Below are 23,810 nucleotides of genomic sequence, written 5' to 3'. Positions count from 1 at the left end.
CCCCTCAACTCCCCGCCCCCAACCTCCCCCGCCACTCTACTCGGTTCCCCCACCAGCCAGGCCCCAAAGCCTGATGCGCATGCGTCCTCCCGCGCCTTTGCCCAGCTTTCCACGTTTCACTTCCCTCCTTTTCCCTCCGCAGCGCCAGCTCCATCGCTACGATTGGCCAGAAGACCTCCTCGGATTGGCCAATAAACGGCGCCCTGTCGCCCCCGTGTTACTGGGTAGAACAAAACAAAAACAAACAGAGCGAGAGGGGCCAGAGACGCTCGGAGGCAGCGGCAGACGCTGAGGTGCGGGGTCGGGGCTGGCTGACCAGAGACCTGGGCGAGCAACAGCGGCGGCGACGGCGGCGGCCTGAGGGGTCAGTAGCGGCGGCCCGGCTCGCGCGGTCGGGAGGACTGCGCCCTCTCCCACAGCCCCTATCTTCAGAGGCAGCCGCTCGTTGAGGGGGGAGGGGGCCGGGGGGTTGTGGAGGCGGCGGCCGAGTCTGGGTCAGGCTGGCAGGGCCGGCGTCCGCCGCCTCCTTGGAGTTCGGCAGGCCCAGCCGCGTCCGCCCCAACGCCCTGGGCTGCGGAGAACCGGCCCCGGTGCCCTCCTTCTGCCCCCGGCCGGGAGCGTGGCGCCGCGGGCCCGCCCCCTCTTGGACCCCCTCCAGGCTTAGCGGGGCGCGCGAGGCTCTCGCCGTCGAGGGGCTCCTCGCCCCCCAGAAGGCCGACTTTTCATTTTCCTCTGGGGGTGGGCGTCGGGAGGCGGGTTTCTGGCCCGACTGAAATCCTGTGAGGAAGGTTTGCGCCCTCCCCGCCCTCCTGGTCTCCTTGGTGGCCGGCTCTGAAGATGCGGCCGGGCGTTCCCAGACCCGGCCCACCGGAGCCCGGGCCCGGCCGCCCGCCCGCGTCCAGCACCACGCGGGGGTCGGCCTGGCCTGGGGTCTGCAGGAGCCCGGGCCTGCGCGGCGGGGAAGCGGGCCGGGCCGCAGCGGGAGGGGCTGCTGGGAGGTGGCCACGTGCCTGCCGCCCCGGCCCTGCGAGAACTTCGCGGCGCCTCAGGTTGGGTATAGGGTCGCTTGTTTAGTTTAAATGAAATCTCCCGGAGAAAACAAAGGCAGGGAGGGAGCCCCCTTTCTGTGTAACGTGTGCTCTGTCTGCTGCGTTTGTCTATTTGATGCTGCGGTGTATGCGGGGAGGCTTTTTTGGTTTGTTTGCTTTACAAGAGCTTTAGAACTGCCTTCGGAAGTCAAAATCGCCGGTCTCCCCTGGCCCTAGTGAGAACTGACTGCGTAGCCAGCAGTTGTGAGATACTGACAGAGGAGTAAAATGACTAAAAATGCACCTTTCTCGGGGTAGGGGGGAATGTCACCGCCTGTTTTTCCCTGCATTTTCACTGTTAAATTAGACTTTTGGCATTCTTGCTAACGTAAGGCTTTTTAGGAACTCACCACTCACTTTTTAAAGGATCACTACAGATATGTTGTAAATTTACTTATTGGTATTTATGCCTTTGAGCTTTCCTGGCGGCTCAGTGGTGAAGAATCCGCCTGCCAGTGCAGGAGATGCTGGTTCGATTCCTGGCTCCGGAAGATCCCTTGGAGAAGGAAATGGCAATCCACTCCAGTATTCTTGCCTGGGAAATCCTGTGGACAGAGGAGCCTGGAAGTCTACAGTTCATGGGGTTGCAAGAGTTGGACACAACTTAGCTACTAAACTGCCACCACCATTTGTGCTCTTAACTTCCCTTTTTTATAGGTTTATTAAACTCCTTAATATCTTAGCAGGCGTCTTTGAATTTTATTTTGATTGGTTTTTCTGTTGTAATAATGAGAAAGGAAAAGTAGTTGCTAAAAGTGTAAAAATAAATGACATTTTGCTGTTTTCCCTCATTTTTGCATCATTGTGGTTGAGTGCTTTTAGCTGATTTTAAGTGGCTAGTTAGCAGTGACTGTAGCCCTGGAGTGAATACAAGTACTTTTCTAGTTAACATATGGCCTAAACTTCAAAAAACAGTCAAAGTGGTTTATGAGGTATATTTCAGGAAATAGGTTTTTTTAGGGGAGGTAGGATGGGAAAGTGAGGGTCTTTTGGGGAATGTCTTGGAAATTGATGCTTCTGCCTGTATGTTTCTGTGAAACACAATGGATAAATGAAAACTGTTTAATTTCAGCCTTTAATTTTGTCTGACTTACAGCTTTATTGAAAATTTTCTAGTTTTGTGTGAAGAATGTGGAGTTTAGATTTTTTTTTTTTGCTTTACATTTTTCTTAAGTTTGTGGCAAAAATCTTATGGATTGTTAAGTAACTGGAAGCTCATTACTTTGAAGACAGTAAAAACATGGGACTTATCTTTATCCTTCTGTAAATTCTGAAACATCTGTGTTGTTATCAAGTGTCCCTGAGTTCTTGAATGTGTTAATCATTGCCAGAAGACCCAGACAGGGCTTTTTGTTGTTGTTATAGTTATTTAATAAAAACAAACTTGATAAACTATAGTCATTACCTGATAATGTTCTTTGTCCAACTGAGTGTCTTTTGTGTAATAATTTAGATATTATTTTTAGTGTTAGAAAAGCAGTATTTAAAATTTTGATATGACAGCAGAAGTCTGTGTTCTAATAAGCTTCTCTCTGGTGACTCTAAAGAAGAATTTTCCTGTGGGTTATTAAAATCTTGTATTGAGCTTGTGCACACGGAACTGGATTTAGAAGGTTAGGGTTCTAATCCTGGTTCTTCCAATGAGCACTTTCTCTGATTCTGTTTAGTTATGTGAACAGTGGAGTTCCTACCTCAAGATTGTTCTGAGTTGTACATGAAATAACACATGTAAAATTGTTTTTGAATTATATGGGGCTTTTTAAACATCAGTTATACTTTATTAGCTAAGTTCTGTGGAAAGTGTCCTCTTGAAGATTATGCTTGTATCAAGATTGAAGAAGATTTTTAAAATGTAACTCGTTAAAAAATCTCACACGCGTATTCATGTGACATTTTCTCTTTCCAAAACATGTGATTCATCTAAAAAATGAAATAGGTTTGGGATTTTCAGCTATGGAGGACACTAATGTTTAGGTTTACGAACTCTTATTGTTCATTTATCTTTACGTATTTCTAAGGTTCATTTTTCCCCCCTTAAATCTGAAGTTGGTAGGAGTTATACTGAAAGATATTTATGTACAATCCATATTTTTGTTTCTTCTGAATAGAGAGTGATTTCACCATTTTCTTAACTTCTGAAACAATATGGTAGCATCTGGGTAGCCTAAGGATTATGCCACATTAAGAAACTTAAAATTTTAGCATAAGGTATGTGTTCATTTTTGTTTCACAAAATAATACCTTTTTCTGAAGGAAAGGGCTGTACAACTTACAAGATGTTAAAATGGTGTATGTTAAGAAATGTAAAAGTCAGTTTTTCCTTTGAGTGGCAGGAGGCATATAATTTTTCTAAAATGACAACAGGTTATGTTACATGAAAACTAAATGCTTTTTTGTAATTTGTTTATTAGTCATTCTTTTTAATTTGTGCATTTTATATCTTTTAAAAAGTCACTAGACTTCCCTAGTGACCCAGATGGTAAAGAGTCTGCCTGCAATGCGGGAGACCTGGTTTGATCCGTGGGTCAGGAAGCTCCCCTGGAGAAGGAAACGGCAACCCACTCTGGTATCCTTGCCTGGAAAATCCCATGGACAGAGGAGCCTGGTGGGCCCCAATCTATGGGGTCGTAAAGAGTTGGACACAACTGAGTGACTAACACACATATCTTTAAAAAAGGGCACACTGCTGGTGAAATCATTATAAATGACCTGAATGACATATCTAACTTACGCTACTTCTAAACAGATACTTAAGTACTGTAAATCACTATTTAAAAAATATTTCCAGAGAGATTATAAAATTGTATTTGGTTGCACCTTCTGGTGATAATTTTCATGAGAATGTATTTTGATAGTCTTTTTTCAAACAGTGGATTTTTATTGCTAAGTTAATTGTCTAAATAAAAGGTAACTGATTTCATCAACTAGGGCCTTCCAGCATTAGTAATATTCAAACCATTTTGAAATCAAGATCTAAAATATTGAGGTGCTAATGTCATTGTACTTACTCTTTTCTTAAATAGGTAAGATTTTTAAAATGAATGAGTTTTTCAGATTATAAAAATAATGCTCTCATAGAAAATACTAATTTAAAAAATTTCTTTGTAGCAGTAATTATAGGTGCTTCGGTGATGAAATGGCAGATTTATCTGCTTTCAGATATGTTTTAGTGTGAAAAATAAGATAATCCTGTCTTTTTTTTTTTTTTAACCAAAACTGTGTTATTTGCATTTTAAAGTATTAGTTCTTACAGTTAATTGGCAACAAACTATTCAATATCTAGATGTAGCAGATTAATTATGAGGCCTGGTATTTTTAAAAAATTTGGAATGTGTATCTACTTTAACTTGAAATAAGCATGTTTAGCAAATATATCTTTTAATTCCAAGTTACAGGGGTGCTTTGCCACATCAGAAATATGGACTTTTTTTTTAATCTTTTTGGACACAGGTAAACTTATCAAGAAGATTGAAACCAAATGTTAATTAGGGGAAGTAAAGTGAACTCTTAAAAAAAAAAGGAATTATGTGGTGATTTTTTTTTTTAAACGGTCTGAGTAAGTAAATTAAATGGACCTTAATTATGTGAGTTTGGAAGACGTTGAAGTTTTTCTTTTTTTTTTCTTTTTAAAGAAATACATCCCAAAGGAAGAGTTCCATTTGATAATTTAATCAGTGCAAGTGAAATTAAGGAACAATGGATGTAGAAAATGAGCAGATACTGAATGTAAACCCTACAGGTAAGTAATTATCTTGAATCTTGACTACTGTGAGCAAGTTTTAGGCCATTCCAAATTTTATGAAAACATCTTTACTTTAAAAACCATCTTAACTCATGCTATAAGAAATCAGGTCATATTATTTTAAAAATCAGGTTGGTGATTCTTACTTTTATGAAATTCATTGTATGTATTTTTCTGTGTGTCCTTTCACATTTCATACATTTATTCTTCAGTATTTATAATAAACTCTATGGTGTGGATGGGAGCAGAATAGTGAACCTGATCATTACTATTTTCATATGTGCTAGTTAGTGGTTTCTATACTATAAACTATTCTTGGTATCATTGCTATCTTTCCTAACTAATAATTTATTATAAATTAACTGTATTTTCCTCAATTTCCCATGATGCTTCAGTAGTACATTATTGTAAAAATGATTTTGTAGAATAGATATCCAAAATAACTTTAGATCACTTAAAATGTGTATATACCTTTCAGGATAATCTTTGTAGAGAGCTGATTAGGATTATGAAATATTCTCAGTAGCAAGAACTTTTCATGTTGGTACGTTTTAGGTAATTCTTTGCTTTATGATTAATACTGAAAAAATCTCCATGGAATTGAATGTTTAGCATATTTCATTTTTTAATATTATAGCTTCGTTTTTCAATGATTTTGATTCACTGTTCTGTCCAGTTATATAGTGATCTGAATTCACACTTTGAAGTTGAAGCTTCTTTCCTATTTTAAGTGTGCTAGAAAATTATTGTTGAAAAAATTACTACAATAATTAATGATTACTTTGGTGCTGCTATATATAATGTCTCTATGAATACTTGTTTTTTAGCATTATAAATGGGTCTTATGTCCCTGCTTCATTGAGGCGGGAATAGTAATGATAAAATTTAAGAATATATTTCACAGATGGATAATTGTTTCTTCTCTGTATTGTCTAGTATGATAGCCAATAGCTACATACGACTACTCAGCTCTTAAACTGGGACATGTCTGAATTCAGATGTATTGTAGGTGTAAAACTTTTTCTATTGGTTACATGTTGAAATGATAAAATGGATCTATTACATTAAATAAAATATATTAAAATAAATTTCAGTTGTTCCTTTTTAGTTTTTAATAGGAATATTAGGAAACTTAAAATTACATCTTTGACTTGCATTATTTATTAGATAGCACAGCTCTTTTATACTGTTTTCTAATTGTAACAAGTTCTATTTCTGACTTTGTTCTTGATGTCTCTGCTCAGTACTTCTTAAATACTTCACTACTTGGATGTGCCTTAGATAGGCTTTTGCATTCAATTTAACCTGTAACAGTCCATGTTAGACTAGTGTATTAATTCCAGCTTCTACTTTTACCAGCTATGTTACTTTGGGGAAGTAGGTTATGTGCTTTGACCTTCAGTTTATTCATATGTAAAGCTGGAATTGTAAATAACCCACTTTAAAGGTTTGTTACTGGGATTAAGTGAGATACTGTGCATGTGTGTCATGCCCATAGCATGTATTATGCATATCACAAATGAAAATGTGCTTATATTGTTAAATATAATAACATAATTCAGTGGACTAGTAATTGAAAGTGTGATTGTCTGGTACTGTGGTGTAATGTATGTTGGGTTGGTTATTGAGATGTTAGAGAATTCAGAAAGAAGAATTTAGTACACAGTAGAAAATGACTTTGAAGTCACCACATTCTGTACTCAAGGTTTTTTTTATCTTTTAAACTTCGGTTTTCTTAAAGTCAGATCAATAGTGGTTCAGTTCAGTCGTTCAGTCGTGTCTGACTCTTTTGTGACCCCATTTCTAAAACCAGCTTGAACATCTGAAAGTTCACGGTTCACATATTGCTGAAGCCTGGCTGGGAGAATTTTGAGCATTACTTTACTAGCATGTGAGATGAGTACAATTGTGTGGTAGTTGGAGCATTCTTTGGCATTGCCTTTTTTTGCGATTGGAATGAAAACTGACCTTTTCCAGTCCTGTGGCCACTGCTGAGTTTTCCAAATTTGCTGGCGTATTGAGTGCAGCACTTTTACAGCATCATCTTTTAGGATTTGAAATAGCTCAACTGGAATTCCATCACCTCCACTAGCTTTGTTTGTAGTGATACTTCCTAAGGCCCACTTGACTTCACATTCCAGGATGTCTGGCTCTAGGTAAGTGATCACACCATCGTGATTATCTGGGTCGTGAAGATCTTTTTTGTACAGTTCTTCTGTGTATTCTTGCCACCTCTTCTTAATATCCTCTGCTTCTGTTAGGTCCCTACCATTTCTGCCCTTTATTGAGCCCATCTTTGCATAAAATGTTCCCTTGGTATCTCTGATTTTCTTGATGAGATCTCTAGTCTTTCCCATTCTGTTGTTTTCCTCTATTTCTTTTCATTGATTGCTGAGGAAGGCTTTCTTATCTCTCCTTGCTATTCTTTGGAACTCTGCATTCAAATGGGTATATCTTTCCTTTTCTCCTTTGCTTTTTGCTTCTCTTCTTTTCATAGCTATTTGTAAGGCCTCTTCAGACAGCCATTTTGCTTTTTTGCATTTCTTTTTCTTGGTTATAGAACCCCAAAACTTAGGTAGTGAAGTGAAGTCTCTCAGTCGTGTCTGACTCTTTGCGGCCCCGTGGACTGTAGCCTACCAGGCTTCTCCCTCCATGGGATTCTCCAGGCAAGAGTACTGGAGTGGGTTACCATTTCCTTCTCCAGGGGATCTTCCCGACCCAGGGATCGAACCCTGGTCTCCCGCATTGGAGGCAGACGCTTTAACCTCTGAGCCACCAGGGAATAGGTAAGTATATAGCAAAATATAAAAGAGCAATTGATGTAAAAATGGGTTAAAATTATAATACCTAATATATAAATATACCTAGATATATCTACTGCTCAAGATACATAAATGTATATTTGAAAGGATATTAAAATAGTTGAAGAAACTCAAGTGTAGGAAATATGATTAAATTGAATACTTTAGTACTCTGAGGGACATTTTAATGCATTGTTATACTTCTAAGAGAGGCCTTTATCTTCTGGTTGAGTTTGGTGGCTCACCTTGATTGTTGAATAATGAAAGCAATATGTTAGAGATAGGTGTTTAATGTTTGCTTCGGTCATCCATTCTTATGTGAAACACCATCTAGCTTGTCTAATCTATGATCTTTCCTTCTTCCTCTTATTCTTTTTTCTTCTTTGTATTCCCTCATTCCCTGTTTCTTTAGCTGTCACCACTTTGTTGCACTCTAGCTTGATATTTTCTATAGTTAACAGTCATCTAAGATTCAATGTGAGTTTGAATCTTATCCGCAGTCCTTCTTAAGTTTGTAACTTTTCTATGAAACATCTTTCTGGAAAATGAGGATAAACAGTTTCATTGTAGAACTTTGTTTGAATTATAGACCATGTAGGTAAAGTACTTGTGACCTGCTATGTAGTAGGTACAATACTGATGGTAATGATAGAAGAAGTATACAACTACTATGGCTACTGCTACTTTTACCACTAACAGTCTTAGTAGTTTAGGTCTGGTGGTTATGATGATGTCCCAAAGTGACCCTCCTAGCACTGGCTTCCTTTCCTAGTCTAAACTTTTGAAATACTGTTTATTTTTTTAATTCTCTTTGAAAGCCCTTTATTTTGTCTTTAAAAGGGTTAACCTTTTTATTTATCTCGGAGTTATTACCCTTGCCCTTTTCAGTTAGTTCGTGACTGAATACAGCAACATTTTCTTAGCTGGTCTCTTGACACTTTCTATTTTTTATAAGATATTCAGTATTCCTCTGCAAACAAATTATGCCATATCTACCTATGATATCAAATCTGAGCTCTGACCATTTGAATGTGGGAGTGGTCAGCAGCTATTCCAGTGATTGGGACAGGATCAAAAAGGACCTAACATTACAAGGTAATGAGTTTACACTTTATTTCGACCCAATAGGAATACCTTCAAAGGATTATCAGTGGAAGAAGATCAGTCTCCATGCAGTTTGGAGAATGGTTTGAGGATTCAGGGCAGGAGACTATTTATGAGACTGCTCAAGTGGTTTGGTGCTTCTTAATGTTTTTGTTTTGTGATTACTACAGGATTTGTGCCTGTTATACTTTTTTTCAAGAATTGTAAAGATTTTAACACACCTATGGTTCTTTATAGGATGATTTAAAAAATCCTTAGTTTCTACCTTAAACATTTGAAAGACCGTGCATATAGAGTTGACACATCTTAGTTACACTTCGGAATTTCTTAAGACATTTAAGCAAGCTTCAGGAGTTGGTGATGGACAGGGAGGCCTGGCGTGCTGCAGTCCATGGGGTCGCAAAGAGTTGGATGCAACTGAAGACATTTGAAGGGCTTTCCAGGTGGCACTAGTGGTAAAGAACCTGCCTGTCAATACAGGAGACAATGCAGGAAGACATAAGAGACACAGGTTCAATCCTTGGCTTGAGAAGATCTCCTGTGGTAACCCACTCCAGTATTCTTGCCTGGAGAATCCCATGGACAGAGGAGTCTGGCAGGCTACAGTCCCTAGGGTCACAAAGAGTTGGACATGACTGAGGCAACCTAGCAAGACCTTTGAAAAGGGATTCAGCTCTGAGTTGAGTTAGCCATAATGAGCAAAACTCAGGCCCAGGGGTAACTAATTCACTAGCTTTCTGAGCCTTGAAAAGTTTTCAGAGTAAAGCCAGTTGTTTCCATGTCATTTGATCCCCATTGACATTAGAGTAGATAGCATGAAGGATACTCTGCTAGGTGCTGCAGTTACAAAAATATACAGTATAGACATGGTTCCTCTTTTGAGCCTTATGACTTATTTGGAAAAGCACGACTGGTATATAAAAATAAAGTGATTTCGTGAGGTGGTAAATGTGCAGTATGTGAGTGTTACTGTGCCTAAAATTGTTAGAAAAGTTTTCATGGAGGAAGTAAGACCTAAAGTATGTCCTAAAGGACTTTGGTAACTGGAAAAAGCAGAGAGGATGACATTTTAAACAGAAGACCATTGGGAACTGTGGATGCATTGCTGTCTTTCAGAGAATAATGTGCAAATTTTATATAGGCTAGAAGATATTCAGAGAGTGGTAAGTAAATGTGAGTCAGATTTGGAGAAATGAATTAGAATTTTGAGATAATGGCTTTGAAAGCAGTGATGAATCAGCAGTTTGGCTCAGTAATCACAAATGATCACTTATTTGCCAAATGCCTTTCAACCTCTTTGGATTAGTAGCATTTTCTAAGTGTCCATAATTAATCATGAGATGTTTGGCAATTTATTTAAATACTCTTATCTTTAGTTTCCTTGTCTGTATAAATGATGCAATAAATAGCTCTCTAACTTATGGGTAAGTGACAAAATGCCCAGCCTAGAGCTTGGTAAATAATAGGCATTCTGTAAAAGTTTATCTCCCTTCCCTCAAGAGCCTTAGTCTTTTGTTTCTATCTCCAGCTGCTTGACTGTCTTAACTCATACAAGTTTCAAAGGTTTTATGTTTGTGTTTATATTAACACAGGTTTTATGATATAAACACATGAGATAACACACTTTCTGTAAACATTGTTCATTAACATTCAATGCCTTAGTTTACTTTCCATGATACTGTGAAGAAAATCCTGGTTCAGTTCAGTTCAGCTCAGTCAGTCAGTTGTGTCCAACTCTTTGCAGCCCCATGGACTGTAGCACGCCAGGCTTCCCTTTCCATCAACAACTCCCGGAGTTTAGTCTAACTCATGTCCATCAAGTCGGTGGTGCCATCTAACCATCTCGTCCTCTGTTGTCCCCTTCTCCTGCCTTCAGTCTTTCCCAGCATCAGGGTCTTTTCCAGTGAGTAGGCTCTTCTCATCAGGTGGCTAGAGTATTGGAGCTTCAGCTTCAGCATCTAGTCCTTCCAATGAATATTCAGGACCGATTTCCTTTAGGATTGACTGGTTTGACCTGCTTGCAGTCCAAGGGCTCTCAAGAGTCTTCTCCAGTACCATAGTTCAAAAGCATCAATTCTTCGGCATTCAGCTTTCTTTATGGTCAGACTCTCACATCCATACATGACCACTGGAAAAGGCATATCTTTGACTAGAAGACCTTTGTCAGCAGTGTCTCTGCTTTTTAATACACTGTCTTGGTTTGTCAAGAAGCTTTTCTTCGAAGGAGCAAGCATCTTTTATGGCAGTAGTCAGTGTCCACAGTGATTTTGGAGCCCAAGAAAATAAAGTCTGTCACTGTTTCCATTGTTTCCCCATGTATTTGCCATGAAGTGATGAGACTGGATGCCATGAAATTATTTTTTTGAATGTTGAGTTTTAAGCCAGCTCTTTAGTTCCTCTTGATTTTTGCCATAAGGGTGGCATCATCTGCATATCTGAGGTTATTGATAATTTCTCCCTGCAGTCTTGATTCTAGCTTGTGCCTGGCATTTTGCATGATGTTAAATAAGCAGGGTGACAATATACACTCTTGATGTACTCCTCCAGTTTTGAGCCAGTCCATTTTACGTGTCCAGTTCTAACTGTTGGTTAGTTGTCATTTATTAGATTGAGCCTATGAAATTGGCAATATGTGACTGCTACATATAAAAATGATAATTTCATATGATTCAACCTAATCTAACATGACTATAGCTGGTATAGCAATAGACAGTTAAAATGCTTACTTAGATTTCCTTTTTTCCTTCATTTTGTTTTTAAGACCCAGATAATTTAAGTGACTCTCTCTTTTCTGGTGATGAAGAAAATGCTGGGACTGAGGAAATAAAGAATGAGATAAATGGAAATTGGATTTCTGCGTCTTCCATTAATGAAGCTAGGATTAATGCCAGGGCAAAAAGGCGGCTGCGGAAAAACTCATCCCGGGACTCCGGCAGAGGTGATTCCGTCAGTGATAATGGAAGTGAAGGCCTTAGATGTGGAGTATCTGCACCAACCAGTCCAAAGGGAAGGTTGCTGGATAGGCGATCCAGATCTGGGAAAGGACGGGGATTACCAAAGAAAGGTTGGTATATATCTTACACAAAGAAATAAAAGGAAGAGATGCTTTCTGATTCTTGTACTGCAATTTCTTGTTCTAAGAATGAGAGGAATTTAAACAATGATAATATAAGGCTTTATGGTTTGTATGTATTTTTACATAGTAATAATCCAAGAATTACCCCACTCTTTAAATTGAGCCTTTTTGCTTGTTTGTTTAGGTTTAGCTCTCTTAAGCAGAACTTGGTCTCATATTTCCAGCAAAATATACACCAGTGCTTTTCACAGTTATGACTTGTGCACGTATTCTCTAATTCTGCTTGAAAGAAGTAGGGTCAGAAATTCATCATACCTATTATCTAATGAATCTAATTAATTATGTCTTGTTAAGAATACATGATAAATACAATTTGACTGGTAATATCAGGGTCAGAATTTTAATAATTTTGTAGATCTGGTTCTAAGTTCTTTTTAGTTCTATTTATTTTGGGTACTGATGTATCTCCAGGGCCTGGAGTAGTGACTCGCGAGGTAGGTACTTACATAATTGTTGAATTGAGGGGTCTTGTTAGCCTCTGTGGTAGAATTTTGATGCAGTTTGGAGATTTCACTTGCATCTAAATGGTGGAAGCATCAAATTATGGCCTAGGATTCTCGTAAAGTTTTTGTGCCTTGTCAAAAATTGTTGTTGAATGACTCTGCAACCATTGCCTGGATCAGAATGAAACCTAACTACCAGATTTGGTTTTGCTCTGGTGGTAAGAATTATACTCAATGTGTAAATAACGCCCCCCTTCCCCATGGGTGATAAAGTCCTTTTAAAATATTGCAATATATTGAGCCTTATAAAAACATTTCAATACATTTATTTAGTAAAGCAACTTGGAAAGTTGGAATTGTTCAACTTCTGCTGATCTATTTGTTGGTAGAAAAATAGAAATGATTAGTTTGGTTAATGCTTAAATAGAAATCAGTTATTTGTAATATATTTCTGACTGTAAAGTATTTGTTTCTGGTGGGTTTAGAGGGTTGCAGTCGGACACGACTGAGCACACACACGTGAATATCTAAAGAGAATTTGACTTTGAAACAGTTATGGTGGTCACCATACTTTGTTGAATAATTTCTCTGTTGTTGAGTTTTCTATGTCATCCCTTAACTGAATCAGCGTATTTCTTTTTGTTGTTCCCAAGAAATGTCAGAATTTAGAGCCCAGTTGTTATCAGCTGCCTTGAGGTTACCGCTACAGCTATTTTTGTTTGTTTGTTTGTTTTTTACTTTTATTTTAAAGCATCTGCCTTTTTAACTTTGTGAGCTGTTTCAACTTGGTTTTTTGGAACTAGGTTATAAATATATCTAATCATTACTGAAAAAGCAATAATCTGAATAAAAAGTTTACCGTATAATTCTCAACTGGCAAAAAAAAACCCTGGCATAAAAATTAAAATACAGTTTTTTAACTGCTCCTTAATTAACACCTGAACGTCTAGAACTATTTCAGATTTCAATTAAAATTTATGAACTGTGGACATCATGCTGTTTCCTTTCTCAATTCTAAACTTTTCAGGTGGTGCTGGAGGCAAAGGTGTCTGGGGCACACCTGGACAGGTGTATGATGTGGAGGAGGTAGATGTGAGAGACCCCAACTATGACGATGACCAGGTATAAGGCTGATACTTCTTGTGATACGTATTTAAAAGACTTACAGACTTTTTTGACCTCATGTTTGTAACATACTCATATATTGGTCAAATCATGTATTCTATATTTGTACTATTCATATACATATAATTTTATTTATATGTGTGATTATCTGCATGATTATATAATATGTATATGAGTGTGTATATATGTGTGTACACATTACACCCATTCGTATATATATCTAAATCGTATGTATATTCAGTACTTTCGGACTATTAGGTTAATTTTGGATTAGAAAACCAAGTTAACTGAGTAATGTATGTGTAATTTTCACTTGGTTTTTTAATTTAATATTTGGATATGGAAATATTTCTAAGAGAACATGAAAAAAAATTTTTTTTTTTTTTTGAAAAAAATGTTTTAAAACCAGTAGGATTCAAGTACTATAAAATGTTTGCTAAATATTCTAATTTTAATGTATAAACTTGAAGGTATTTGTTGTTAGATGAAGCCAGTCACATGTTGCAGGCAAACACTTCAGGACTGTTTTTTGCAGAGGACAGGGTTAGAAGATTATTGGACTTCTTATTTGTTTTGAAATTTCAGTTGAATAGTGCTTTTTCTTAGAGATTTTCTGGACTCATGAAGGCTTTTATTTTGTAGTAATAATCATAAAGTCTTTGGTTCCTGCTGTTTTTTTTTTAAATGACACTTTAATGAAAATACTGGATATAATAGAAAGCCATCATAAAGTTTTTTGGTCACTGAAGTATTATTGGTTTTTTGGGAGAGAGAAAAAATAAACAAGCTATGGGGGATCAGGAGCAAGTCATATATTTGCTGTGGTTAGTGGTTCTGATCTATATTTTGATTTATTATATTCAGATTTTATAAAAGAACAGTGACATAGATTTCTGTTTTTATATTATGTAAGTGATCAAAGCATGTAGCATGTTTTTTTCTTGTTCCAAATAGGTATTACTAAGCAGTTGGAGTACAAAACTATGAAACAATTTCAATTTATCTGAATATTGTGTTCTTTAATTTATAACACTCTGCCTCTTCCCTTGCCAGGAGAACTGTGTTTATGAAACTGTAGTTTTGCCTTTGGATGAAATGGCATTTGAAAAGACTCTGACACCGATTATACAGGAATATTTTGAGCATGGAGATACTAATGAAGTTGCGGTAGGTTTAAAGTTGCAAGTGTAACTTGTTTAATATGGGAGAACACACACTGTTAAAGCAAAACATCATATCCAGGAGGATTTTGGATCACTGGAAAAGACTAAGCATTTTTTAATATGTAAATGAAGTTTTAACTAAGAAATGGAATAAAATTTTATTTACCATTCTTAACCTGTTTGCAATCTGATGAGGACTATGTGCCATTTCCTTCTCTGAAAAACAGCACAACACAATATTTTAATAATTGTTGTAATTATAACATTTCCATAATTGATAGTATTTAAAATATAATTTTAACAATTTCAAGGCATTTATGGACCTAAAACCTCAGGGATCTCAGTTAAAAATACTTCAGTTCCACTTTCTTTGATATTCATTTCAATACTTAGGACTAGAATAAAATTTATCCTTGTACTCTGTCCAAAAATGAACACAAATGTAAACAAAGATTTAGAAAAGAATGCATACAAAAATCAAGAGAACAAATGTGTTTTTGAAGCATAATTTGCATGAGGACATTTGCCCTATTTTGAATTGTTCATAGAGTAAATCTAGAAGGGTAAAATAAAATTGTTGCTCTCGTTTAGTAGTTTAGTATTATTGACAAAGTAATAAAATTGTATCTGTAGAAGACTTATGATTTAGATTCTTTTAATTCAGACTGGGCTTTCTTGGTTTGTCTCATAATATGAGGTTTGATAGCTTTGCATTTTTGTAGTATTTGAATATAAAACAAATATTTGATCAGTGGATACCATGTGGAGTTATTTATAATGGTGATTCCTGCTCTTTTGAAGCTCAGTCAAGTGAAGGAAATGATACATGCACAGATTATTAGAATGTTATAGAGGAAAAGTTTACCAAAGTCCCATGAGGGTAGGGACTTGAAATCTTGTTACCTACGTAGCATGGGACCAGCAGTATACTCAGTTTATTAACTGAGTAGTACTGTGAGGTGAGTGTTATGGAAGCATAAGATGGAGGGTGATAGATTATCTGGAACCATCTGAGGATAGTTAGGCATTTGCCAGGCTAAGATGGTCGAAGCAGGTTTTCCGGGAAGGAGTAGTCCTGGAAGGAGTTTTCCAGGAAGGAGTGTCATGTTTAAAGTCAATGAATTGTTCAGGTGCAGCCCAGGAAGATGAAATGGAGTGGGGAGAGACTATTAACAAGGACACCAGTTAGGCCACTCAGAGTAACTATCAGTAACTAACTGGTTACTCTGAGTAACCTAACTGGTATCCTTGTTATTAGTCATCACTGTATGTAACTGAGTTACAACGTAGCTTCTTTGGTCATACTGCCTATATTCTGCTTCATACTTGGTCACTCCTCTGGGAATCTTCAGCAAATACTTCCATTTTTCTGTGCTTGGGATAGGGTGAATATGATAATACCTCCTCAAAAGAGTTGGTTTTTTGAATTAAGTAATAAAAACTTATTCCCCCAAATATGACTGCTTCTCTGATTATTTCGAAACAAGGAGAGAGGATACATGGATAAAGTTTTGATTTTTTTTCCAAAATAAAATTAAACTATAGGCAGTGACATACTTCTTTTTTTTTTTTTTTTGGAGTAGGAAATGCTAAGAGATTTAAATCTTGGAGAAATGAAAAGTGGAGTACCAGTGTTGGCAGTGTCCTTGGCATTGGAGGGAAAAGCCAGTCACAGAGAAATGACGTCTAAGCTTCTTTCCGATCTTTGTGGGACAGTAATGAGCACAAATGATGTAGAAAAATCATTTGATAAATTGTTGAAAGACCTACCTGAATTAGCACTGGATACTCCTAGAGCACCACAGGTTTGTAAAATTCTTCTTTGTGTTCATTCTTCTTTTTGTTCATTCTCCGTCTGCTTTGCTTGGATTTATAGAACTAATACCTGCTCCTAGGAAGTTTTATTAGACGAAAGAGGGAAAAACTGGCCCATATTCCCTATCACACAACAATAGTGCTCTAATATTTTAATGAATTTTTCCTTAGCTCTTTCCATTCCCCCAGTGTAGTTCTCATCACTGTAATTTTATATCCTACTTTCTCCACCATGGTCTCTAGTTTTTTGGTCATTATTTTTTTTTTTTTTGCTGTCTCTATATTCTTTATTACATGTACTTGAGCTGTTTCATGACCTAGGATCTTTTAAAAATGTAGATTGTTGTAATTGAGGATTGAGTTTGCTTCACTAATGTTATGAAAATAATCATAAATAAGATTGTTCCCTTTTATAGCTTTGTAGGGAGATAATTAGAAAATTCATGACTTATGTATGCTTTTGTTTAGATTCTGTCCTCAAAGCCTTTTACTTTTATTAGATTTAATACATGCTGACACTATAATATGACTTTCTGGTTTGAAATTGAAAACGTGTGAAATCGTTGCTATTTACCTGACCAAAGTTTTAAAGCAAGGTAGGAGCAATTTACTTAAACATTAATTTAGGAATAGAGTATAGGTAGGTTAACTTAAATGCTGTTTCTGTTTTCTTTCCTGTGACAGACAGTAAGTAGTCTGTGCTAGTATTGAACTGTGATTCAAACATGAACTTTTTTTTTATACCAGTACCAATACTTAAAAAAAGAAACTGTACACAATAGTCATTATAGAAATTTTGGAAAATAAGGAAAAGCCAAAAGAAAGAAAGGCGAGCAAAAATAGCCACTGTTAACTGTTAGCATTTTGGTATTAAATCTTCCATTCTACTTTTTGTGGATATATGTCAATGTATAATTTTTATATATCCTTACCTTTTTGGTTTTAATAAAAAGTGGAATCATGGTGTATATGCTACTTTGTAAACTTGATTTTTCTTATACTCATAAAAATGCGGTAAACATATTTGTCCATATAGTGTACCCATCTTACATATATACCGTTTAACCCAAAATTACTTTTAGACACTCAGTTGTTTCCAGTGTTATAAGAAATAATGCTGTGAACATGCTTTCATGTAAATATTTCTACACACTTTTACCCCCTCAGATAAACTCTCTTATTCAAACAGGTTTTTGAGAGACCATAGTCCAAGTTTTTTTTCCCCCCAGAAGAGTGGTTTCTCTTGACTGTTAAGTCACTGACTTGGCAAATATTTTTGATCATGTATGCTATGCTTCAGGCAGTGTGCAAGGTCGGGGATTCAGTAGTGAGGAAAACAGATGTTTTATGCCTCACAGCACTTAAATTGAAGGTTAAGATGTGGGGAGTGTATGCCAAGCATAACTAGTAGGTGCTAAATGATGTTTTCTGAATATTCCAGCATGTCTTAGGTATTGACTGTGTAGTTCAACCAGTCTTCATCATTTATGTATTTAGAAATTGTGTCCTATAAAGGTTTTAGATTTTTTATATGGCTCTTTTTTTTCCCCCTTATTATAGTTGGTGGGCCAGTTTATTGCTAGAGCTGTTGGAGATGGAATATTATGTAATACCTATATTGACAGTTACAAAGGAACTGTAGATTGTGTACAGGCTAGGTAAGTAAATTAATTTTTCTACTTAGAACTTTCAAAATAGGGGAAAGTTCTGCAGGATTCTGTTGAAATGACACTGGAATTAATCAGACATTGTGGATATCTATTTGTCATTTATGTGTAATTAAAATTGAGAGTTTCTTGATACAATAGAACAGAAAGAAGATAGTATTATAATGCAGAAGTTCTGCATTATATATTTCTGCATCTATATTATATGCAGAGTTTTAGCTAAACTATTACCTACCTTTATGTCAAGCTACTTTTCTTTCTGCCTCAGTTTCTATATTTATAAAAGGAAAGGATGGGACTTAGAATGTTCTTTAAGGTCCCTTCAGGTTTTAATATTCTGTAATTATTTAATCTTCTAATAAGATGGACAACATTAACAAAAGAGCCATATTTTCAATTTTATATTTATTTGCTATGGAAATCTTAGGAAATATTGTTTCTTACTTTTGTTCTTTAGCATAACTATAAGCTAAATGTGTTATTTGGGAATTATGCTCTGTAATTTTTCATAACTTCCTAGAACTTAGATTTGGACTTAGCCATGTCTTAGGTTTTCATAGGTATAGATACTTATTTTCTGGAACTATTTCAGGTCATAGTGTAATGGTTGCCTTGGTGGGAAAGTATGAATATATACAGAAATTCATTTTAGGTGAAATGTTCCTTCTCAGTGTAGATCAATTATTTTGTAATAACATTAGAGTTCTGTTGACTGGGAAATGGAAATAAGTGTGTGAGAGAATATTAATATGAAAAGCAACCTTTTTCCTCCAGCTTTTTATTTTGAAAAATAGTTTGAGAGACTTCTTAACTTTAGGTTGCTTTTATGTTATAATGCAAAAGCTTTTAGTGTATATAGCCCTACCTCTTCCCCGGACTTTATCCATAATTTAGTCAATCTCAACAGTGTTCATATGTCAAAATTAACTGTTTTTGTTTGTTTTTGTAGAGCTGCTCTGGACAAGGCTACTGTGCTTTTGAGTATGTCTAAAGGTGGAAAGCGCAAAGACAGTGTTTGGGGCTCTGGAGGTGGGCAGCAGTCTGTTAATCACCTTGTTAAAGAGGTAACTATGGGGTATTGTCTTTAATTTATATGTATTCTTTAGGAAAATAAACATGCCCTCTAGCTTTTATGGACAAAAATTAAGTTCAGTCCTGCAAGTGAAAAATTGAATAATCCTTATATATATGGCTTTGTGCCCTTTTGCTATAAATTATACCACGACCATATAATCAATTAAATTTTTACTGTTTCCCTGACTTAAAAATAAGATTGTGTTAAGTTAAAGTGGCTTTCATGAAGAAAGCTATGTGGGAACCTTAGCGGAATACCTAGTCTTTTTCTTGGTATTTAAAAACTTTCAAACTGTTGAAGTAAGAGTTTCTATTTTGTAGTTATTTACTAAATGTCCATTTTTATAACCAGTTTGAAACTGGATGGTCTCAGATTTTGTTATGCATTATGAACACTAGAGTAGATCAGAGTGGTAGAATTTTTGTAAGGAAGTTCACTACTGTGAGAGTTGGACCATAAAGAAAGCTGAGCGCTGAAGAATTGATGCTTTTGAACTGTGGTGTTGGAGAACACTCTTGAGAGTCCCTTGGACTGCAAGGAGTTCAAACCAGTCCATCCTAAAGGAAATCAGTCCTGAATATTCATTGGAAGTACTGATGCTGAAGCTCCAATACTTGATGTGAAGTCACCTGATGTGAAGAGCTGACTCACTGAAAAAGACCCTGATGCTGAGAAAGACTGAAGGCAGGAACAGAAAGGAACGAGAGAGGACAAGATGGTTGGATGGCATCACCAACTCAATGGACATGAGTTTGAGCAAGCTCTGGGAGATGGTGAAGGACAGGGAAGCTTGGCGTGCTGCAGTCCATGGAGTTGCAAAGCGTCAAGACATGACTGAGCGACTGAACAGCAACAAATACATACTTTAAAAGAAAAAGTAATTGATTTTTGCATTAATACCAGTTTACTCTCTATGGATTTTTTTCCTGGCAGCAAAATGATATTCTATATTAAGAAACCAAAAATGTTTTACTCTTCTTCTTTGAGGATTTTAAAGAAAATTAGAAGATTTATATAGTACATGTGATTTTTATTTTTGAGTGTAGTCTTTTCATGTGAAAGAAGTAAAACTTTCTATATTCCCAGATGACATCATCTATATACAGAAAATCCAAGTGAATCCTCAAGAAAACAAAAACACCAAACTGTTATAAAAGAATTCACTGTGGTTGCAGGATATAAGATCTGCATACAGAATTTAATTGTAGATCATCTGTATGCTAGCAATGAGTGAATGATTTGAAATGAAATTAAACAATTACATTGATAATAGCATAAAAATTAAATATAAAGGAATAAATTTAACAAAAGAAGTGCAAGTCTTCTGCACTAAAAATGATAAAACACTGTTGAAAGAACTAAGGTTTAAATAAGTAGAAAAATATCCCATGTTTATGGACTGAAAGACAATATTGCTCGGATGATAATGCTTGTCAAAGTTAATATTTTGAGAAACTGCCAAACTATTTAATGGTACGTGAATTATCTCAACAAAAATTAGTCAACATAAAAGCTGAAATAAAACTACCAATATATGAGTTTGAGGTTGACAGTATTTGGATATTCATTTATTTTATATGGAAGGATGAGTTGGACAGAGAGCACTTTTAGAAATATATACGTGTATTTATCATTCTCAAAAATGCATGGAACCAAATGAGAAACATTTAAATACTTTATATAACAAAGTTAAAAGTTCCATGCTTTAAATATTTATTTTCCTAGAGCATAATAGGAATTATTCATCAATCTGTATTCTGTTGATCAGATTTTATTTTTTATGGAAATATGTTGTAGAATTTGGAAGTAGAAGATATGTAAATAAGATTATTCAGTCAGCTAACATTCATTTGAGTGTCTGCTAAGTGCAGATGATTTTAACAGGCAGTGTATAGGGGAGAACATTCCTAGTTGAAGTTCTTGTGCTGAAAAACTATCCTCTTTGTTTTTTTCTGGAGCCATAGATATTCTTGTGTGACTTTAAACAGAGTCAGGACTTGACCTCCTTAGCTGTAACTGGAAGCAGAATTGCTAACAAACGTTTTAAATGGGCCTCAAAACTTCAGTTTTAGAGGAAAGAGAACAGTATTTAGAGAATCTTTGCTCTGTCTAGTAAAGCCCTATTATCTCTCATTTTTTGGCTCCCACTGCAGTATTCCGGTTATCCTGGTGGAAATAAGTTTGTGCCACTTTAAAAAGTCATTTTGAGACTTCAGTTAGTGCCCTCTAGTGGTATTTAAAGTGACTTCTTTTTTCACAGGGAGCGTTGAAGCATGACCACAGCTCAGGCCATACACACGTCTACTCGTCAGTCTCAGTGATTATCAAAGCACACCAGAACACTGCATTATTCCCTTTATGATTTGCTTTTCAGTTGTGAAAAAATTCTGTTATGTCAAGACTACTAGACAACTGTTTGTGACCTACTTATACTTATTTACTATGTAATATATTGAGATGAGGGTAAATCTTCAGGCAAAGCAGAAGTTTTCAAAAATCCAGAACTAACATCTCAATTCTTAAATCTGATAGATTGATATGCTGCTGAAAGAGTATTTACTCTCTGGAGACATGTCTGAAGCTGAACATTGCCTTAAGGAACTGGAAGTACCTCATTTTCACCACGAGCTTGTATATGAAGTAAGATTACTTTGGCATTCCAAAGAGAATTATTGTGTTCCTTTTTGCACCACAGAGACTTAATGCTTCTTTAATAATACACATTTTTTAAAAATTACAATATTAAGGGAGAGTTCTATAATTTTTAATGGTTACATATTAGAGAAAAGAGATCTGATAGATTTTAGGAGCAGTTTCTTATATGAAAATGAGCAATAATTCAATCATTTATTCAATTTTTAGGCCATTGTAATGGTTTTAGAGTCAACTGGAGAAAGTACATTTAAGATGATTTTGGATTTATTAAAATCTCTTTGGAAATCTTCCACCATTACTCTAGACCAAATGAAAAGAGTAAGTATAACATTTTGAACCATGTTTAGGCTGATATCTTAAATTTTGTATGCTTGAATACAGACTGAAGTGTCAATGAAACTTTCTTTCTGGTTTATTTAGTAATGTTATGCCTTTTTCTTTATTTTTTAATGGTACTGTTTAGTTTTGAACCTCTTACAGCCATTTCCTGGGAAGTTGTAAATACGTCAGCTTTTTTTTAATCTAAATTTTAAAAATGTGTGTGTGTATGTTCTTCCTCAAGAGTTCTAAGATATGATAATTTGGTTATATCTAAGAGTCAGACACGATTGAGCGACTTCACTTTCACTTTTCACTTTCATGCATTGGAGAAGGAAATGGTAACCCACTCCAGTGTTCTTGCCTGGAGAATCCCAGGGAAGGGGGAGCCTGGTGGGCTGCCATCTATGGGGTCGCACAAGAGTTGGACACCACTGAAGCGACTTAGCAGCAGCAGCAGAGAGAAACAAACTTGTAACAAAAGTACTTGATTTATTCCTATTTTATTGTATGCATTGTTATTAAAATGTTGGTAAGGTTCTTATTTGCCTTTTATTTTTTTAAAATGTAGTAAATGTATTACAGTAGATGGAGAAATGTATCCAGTGTCCATTGTCTGCTGGAAGCTCTTTTGAGAGAACAGTTTTAAATATTCTGTAACAAATGTACTTAACTCTCTGTACTTTTCAAGGTTCAGATCTGACTTCAGTCTAATTAATATGACCACTTGGACTTAAATATAGCTTGATAACAGTGATGGGTTACATGCATTATGTATTTTATATGGGCTAACACTTCTGTATATAACTTCATTGTTCTAGGGTTATGAGAGAATTTACAATGAAATTCCGGACATTAATCTGGATGTCCCACATTCATACTCTGTGCTTGAGCGATTTGTGGAAGATTGTTTTCAGGCTGGAATAATTTCCAAACAACTCAGAGATCTTTGTCCTTCAAGGTACTTTATTTACTTTCTCAACATCAAATACTGACTGAGGTACTTAAGGTTAAGCTAATTTTCTGTCATTCTGTCTGAAAAATAATAGTATCTTCCCTTTAGTTACTCACTAGTGGAAAATCATCTGAGTCTATGGAGAAGCAAGCATGAAGCTTTTTCTCTTGTAAATCTGTACAGGACTATCTCATGAAGCCCCAGTTCACTGGAAAGAAGCTAATTTTGTGGAACAAAATGTGTCTTACTCTGTTGAGTAGATTATTTCAGAGTAGATATTAATCAGTAAGATGAAAAAAATTGAGGCTTATGACAGTGTAATGTACCTTTTCTAAGGTTACACATAGTAAAAGCCAAGGATGGATCCAGACTTTTTCCGGCTTTAAAGGTCTATGCTCATTCCTATTGGAGAAGGCAATGGCACCCCACTCCAGTACTTTGCCTGGAAAATCCCATGGATGGAGGAGCCTAGTAGGCTGCAGTCCACGGGGTCACGAAGAGTTGGACACGACTGAGCGACTTCACTTTCACTTTTCACTTTCATGCATTGGAGAAGGAAATGGCAACCCACTCCAATGTTCTTGCCTGGAGAATCCCAGGGACGGGGGAGCCTGGTGGCTGCCGTCTGTGGGATCACACAGAGTCGGACATGACTGAAGTGACTTAGCAGTAGCAGCAGCAGCAGCAGCAGCAGCAGCTCATTCCTATTCTGTATGTAGGTTC

The 23,810-nt window shown here is 36.5% G+C and overlaps 1 protein-coding gene across 2 annotated transcripts in view; it reads left to right on the top strand.

The window, feature by feature from the left end:
- The first annotated feature begins 218 nt into the window (after positions 1–218).
- Positions 219–23,810, top strand: part of PDCD4 (programmed cell death 4) — a 26,689-nt gene continuing 3,097 nt past the window's right edge. The window contains exons 1-11 of one of the 2 annotated variants that reach the window (XM_027528785.1): positions 219–364; positions 4,721–4,827; positions 11,497–11,799; positions 13,342–13,436; positions 14,493–14,606; positions 16,186–16,407; positions 17,978–18,075; positions 19,034–19,148; positions 21,692–21,799; positions 22,022–22,132; positions 22,954–23,093. In XM_027528785.1, coding sequence (XP_027384586.1) covers positions 4,785–4,827; positions 11,497–11,799; positions 13,342–13,436; positions 14,493–14,606; positions 16,186–16,407; positions 17,978–18,075; positions 19,034–19,148; positions 21,692–21,799; positions 22,022–22,132; positions 22,954–23,093 — 1,349 coding nt within the window. In that variant the 5' untranslated portion in view covers positions 219–364; positions 4,721–4,784. Of the gene's footprint in view, positions 365–3,201; positions 3,297–4,720; positions 4,828–11,496; positions 11,800–13,341; positions 13,437–14,492; positions 14,607–16,185; positions 16,408–17,977; positions 18,076–19,033; positions 19,149–21,691; positions 21,800–22,021; positions 22,133–22,953; positions 23,094–23,810 lie in introns of those variants that run through there. The other variant, XM_027528786.1, reaches the window with a different exon arrangement.

The sequence above is a fragment of the Bos indicus x Bos taurus genome, chromosome 26 (genome assembly GCF_003369695.1).
Source record: "Bos indicus x Bos taurus breed Angus x Brahman F1 hybrid chromosome 26, Bos_hybrid_MaternalHap_v2.0, whole genome shotgun sequence".
Classification (NCBI taxonomy): domain Eukaryota; kingdom Metazoa; phylum Chordata; class Mammalia; order Artiodactyla; family Bovidae; genus Bos; species Bos indicus x Bos taurus.
Note: the sequence above shows the minus strand (reverse complement) of the source record. Positions and strands in the feature narration are given on the sequence as shown.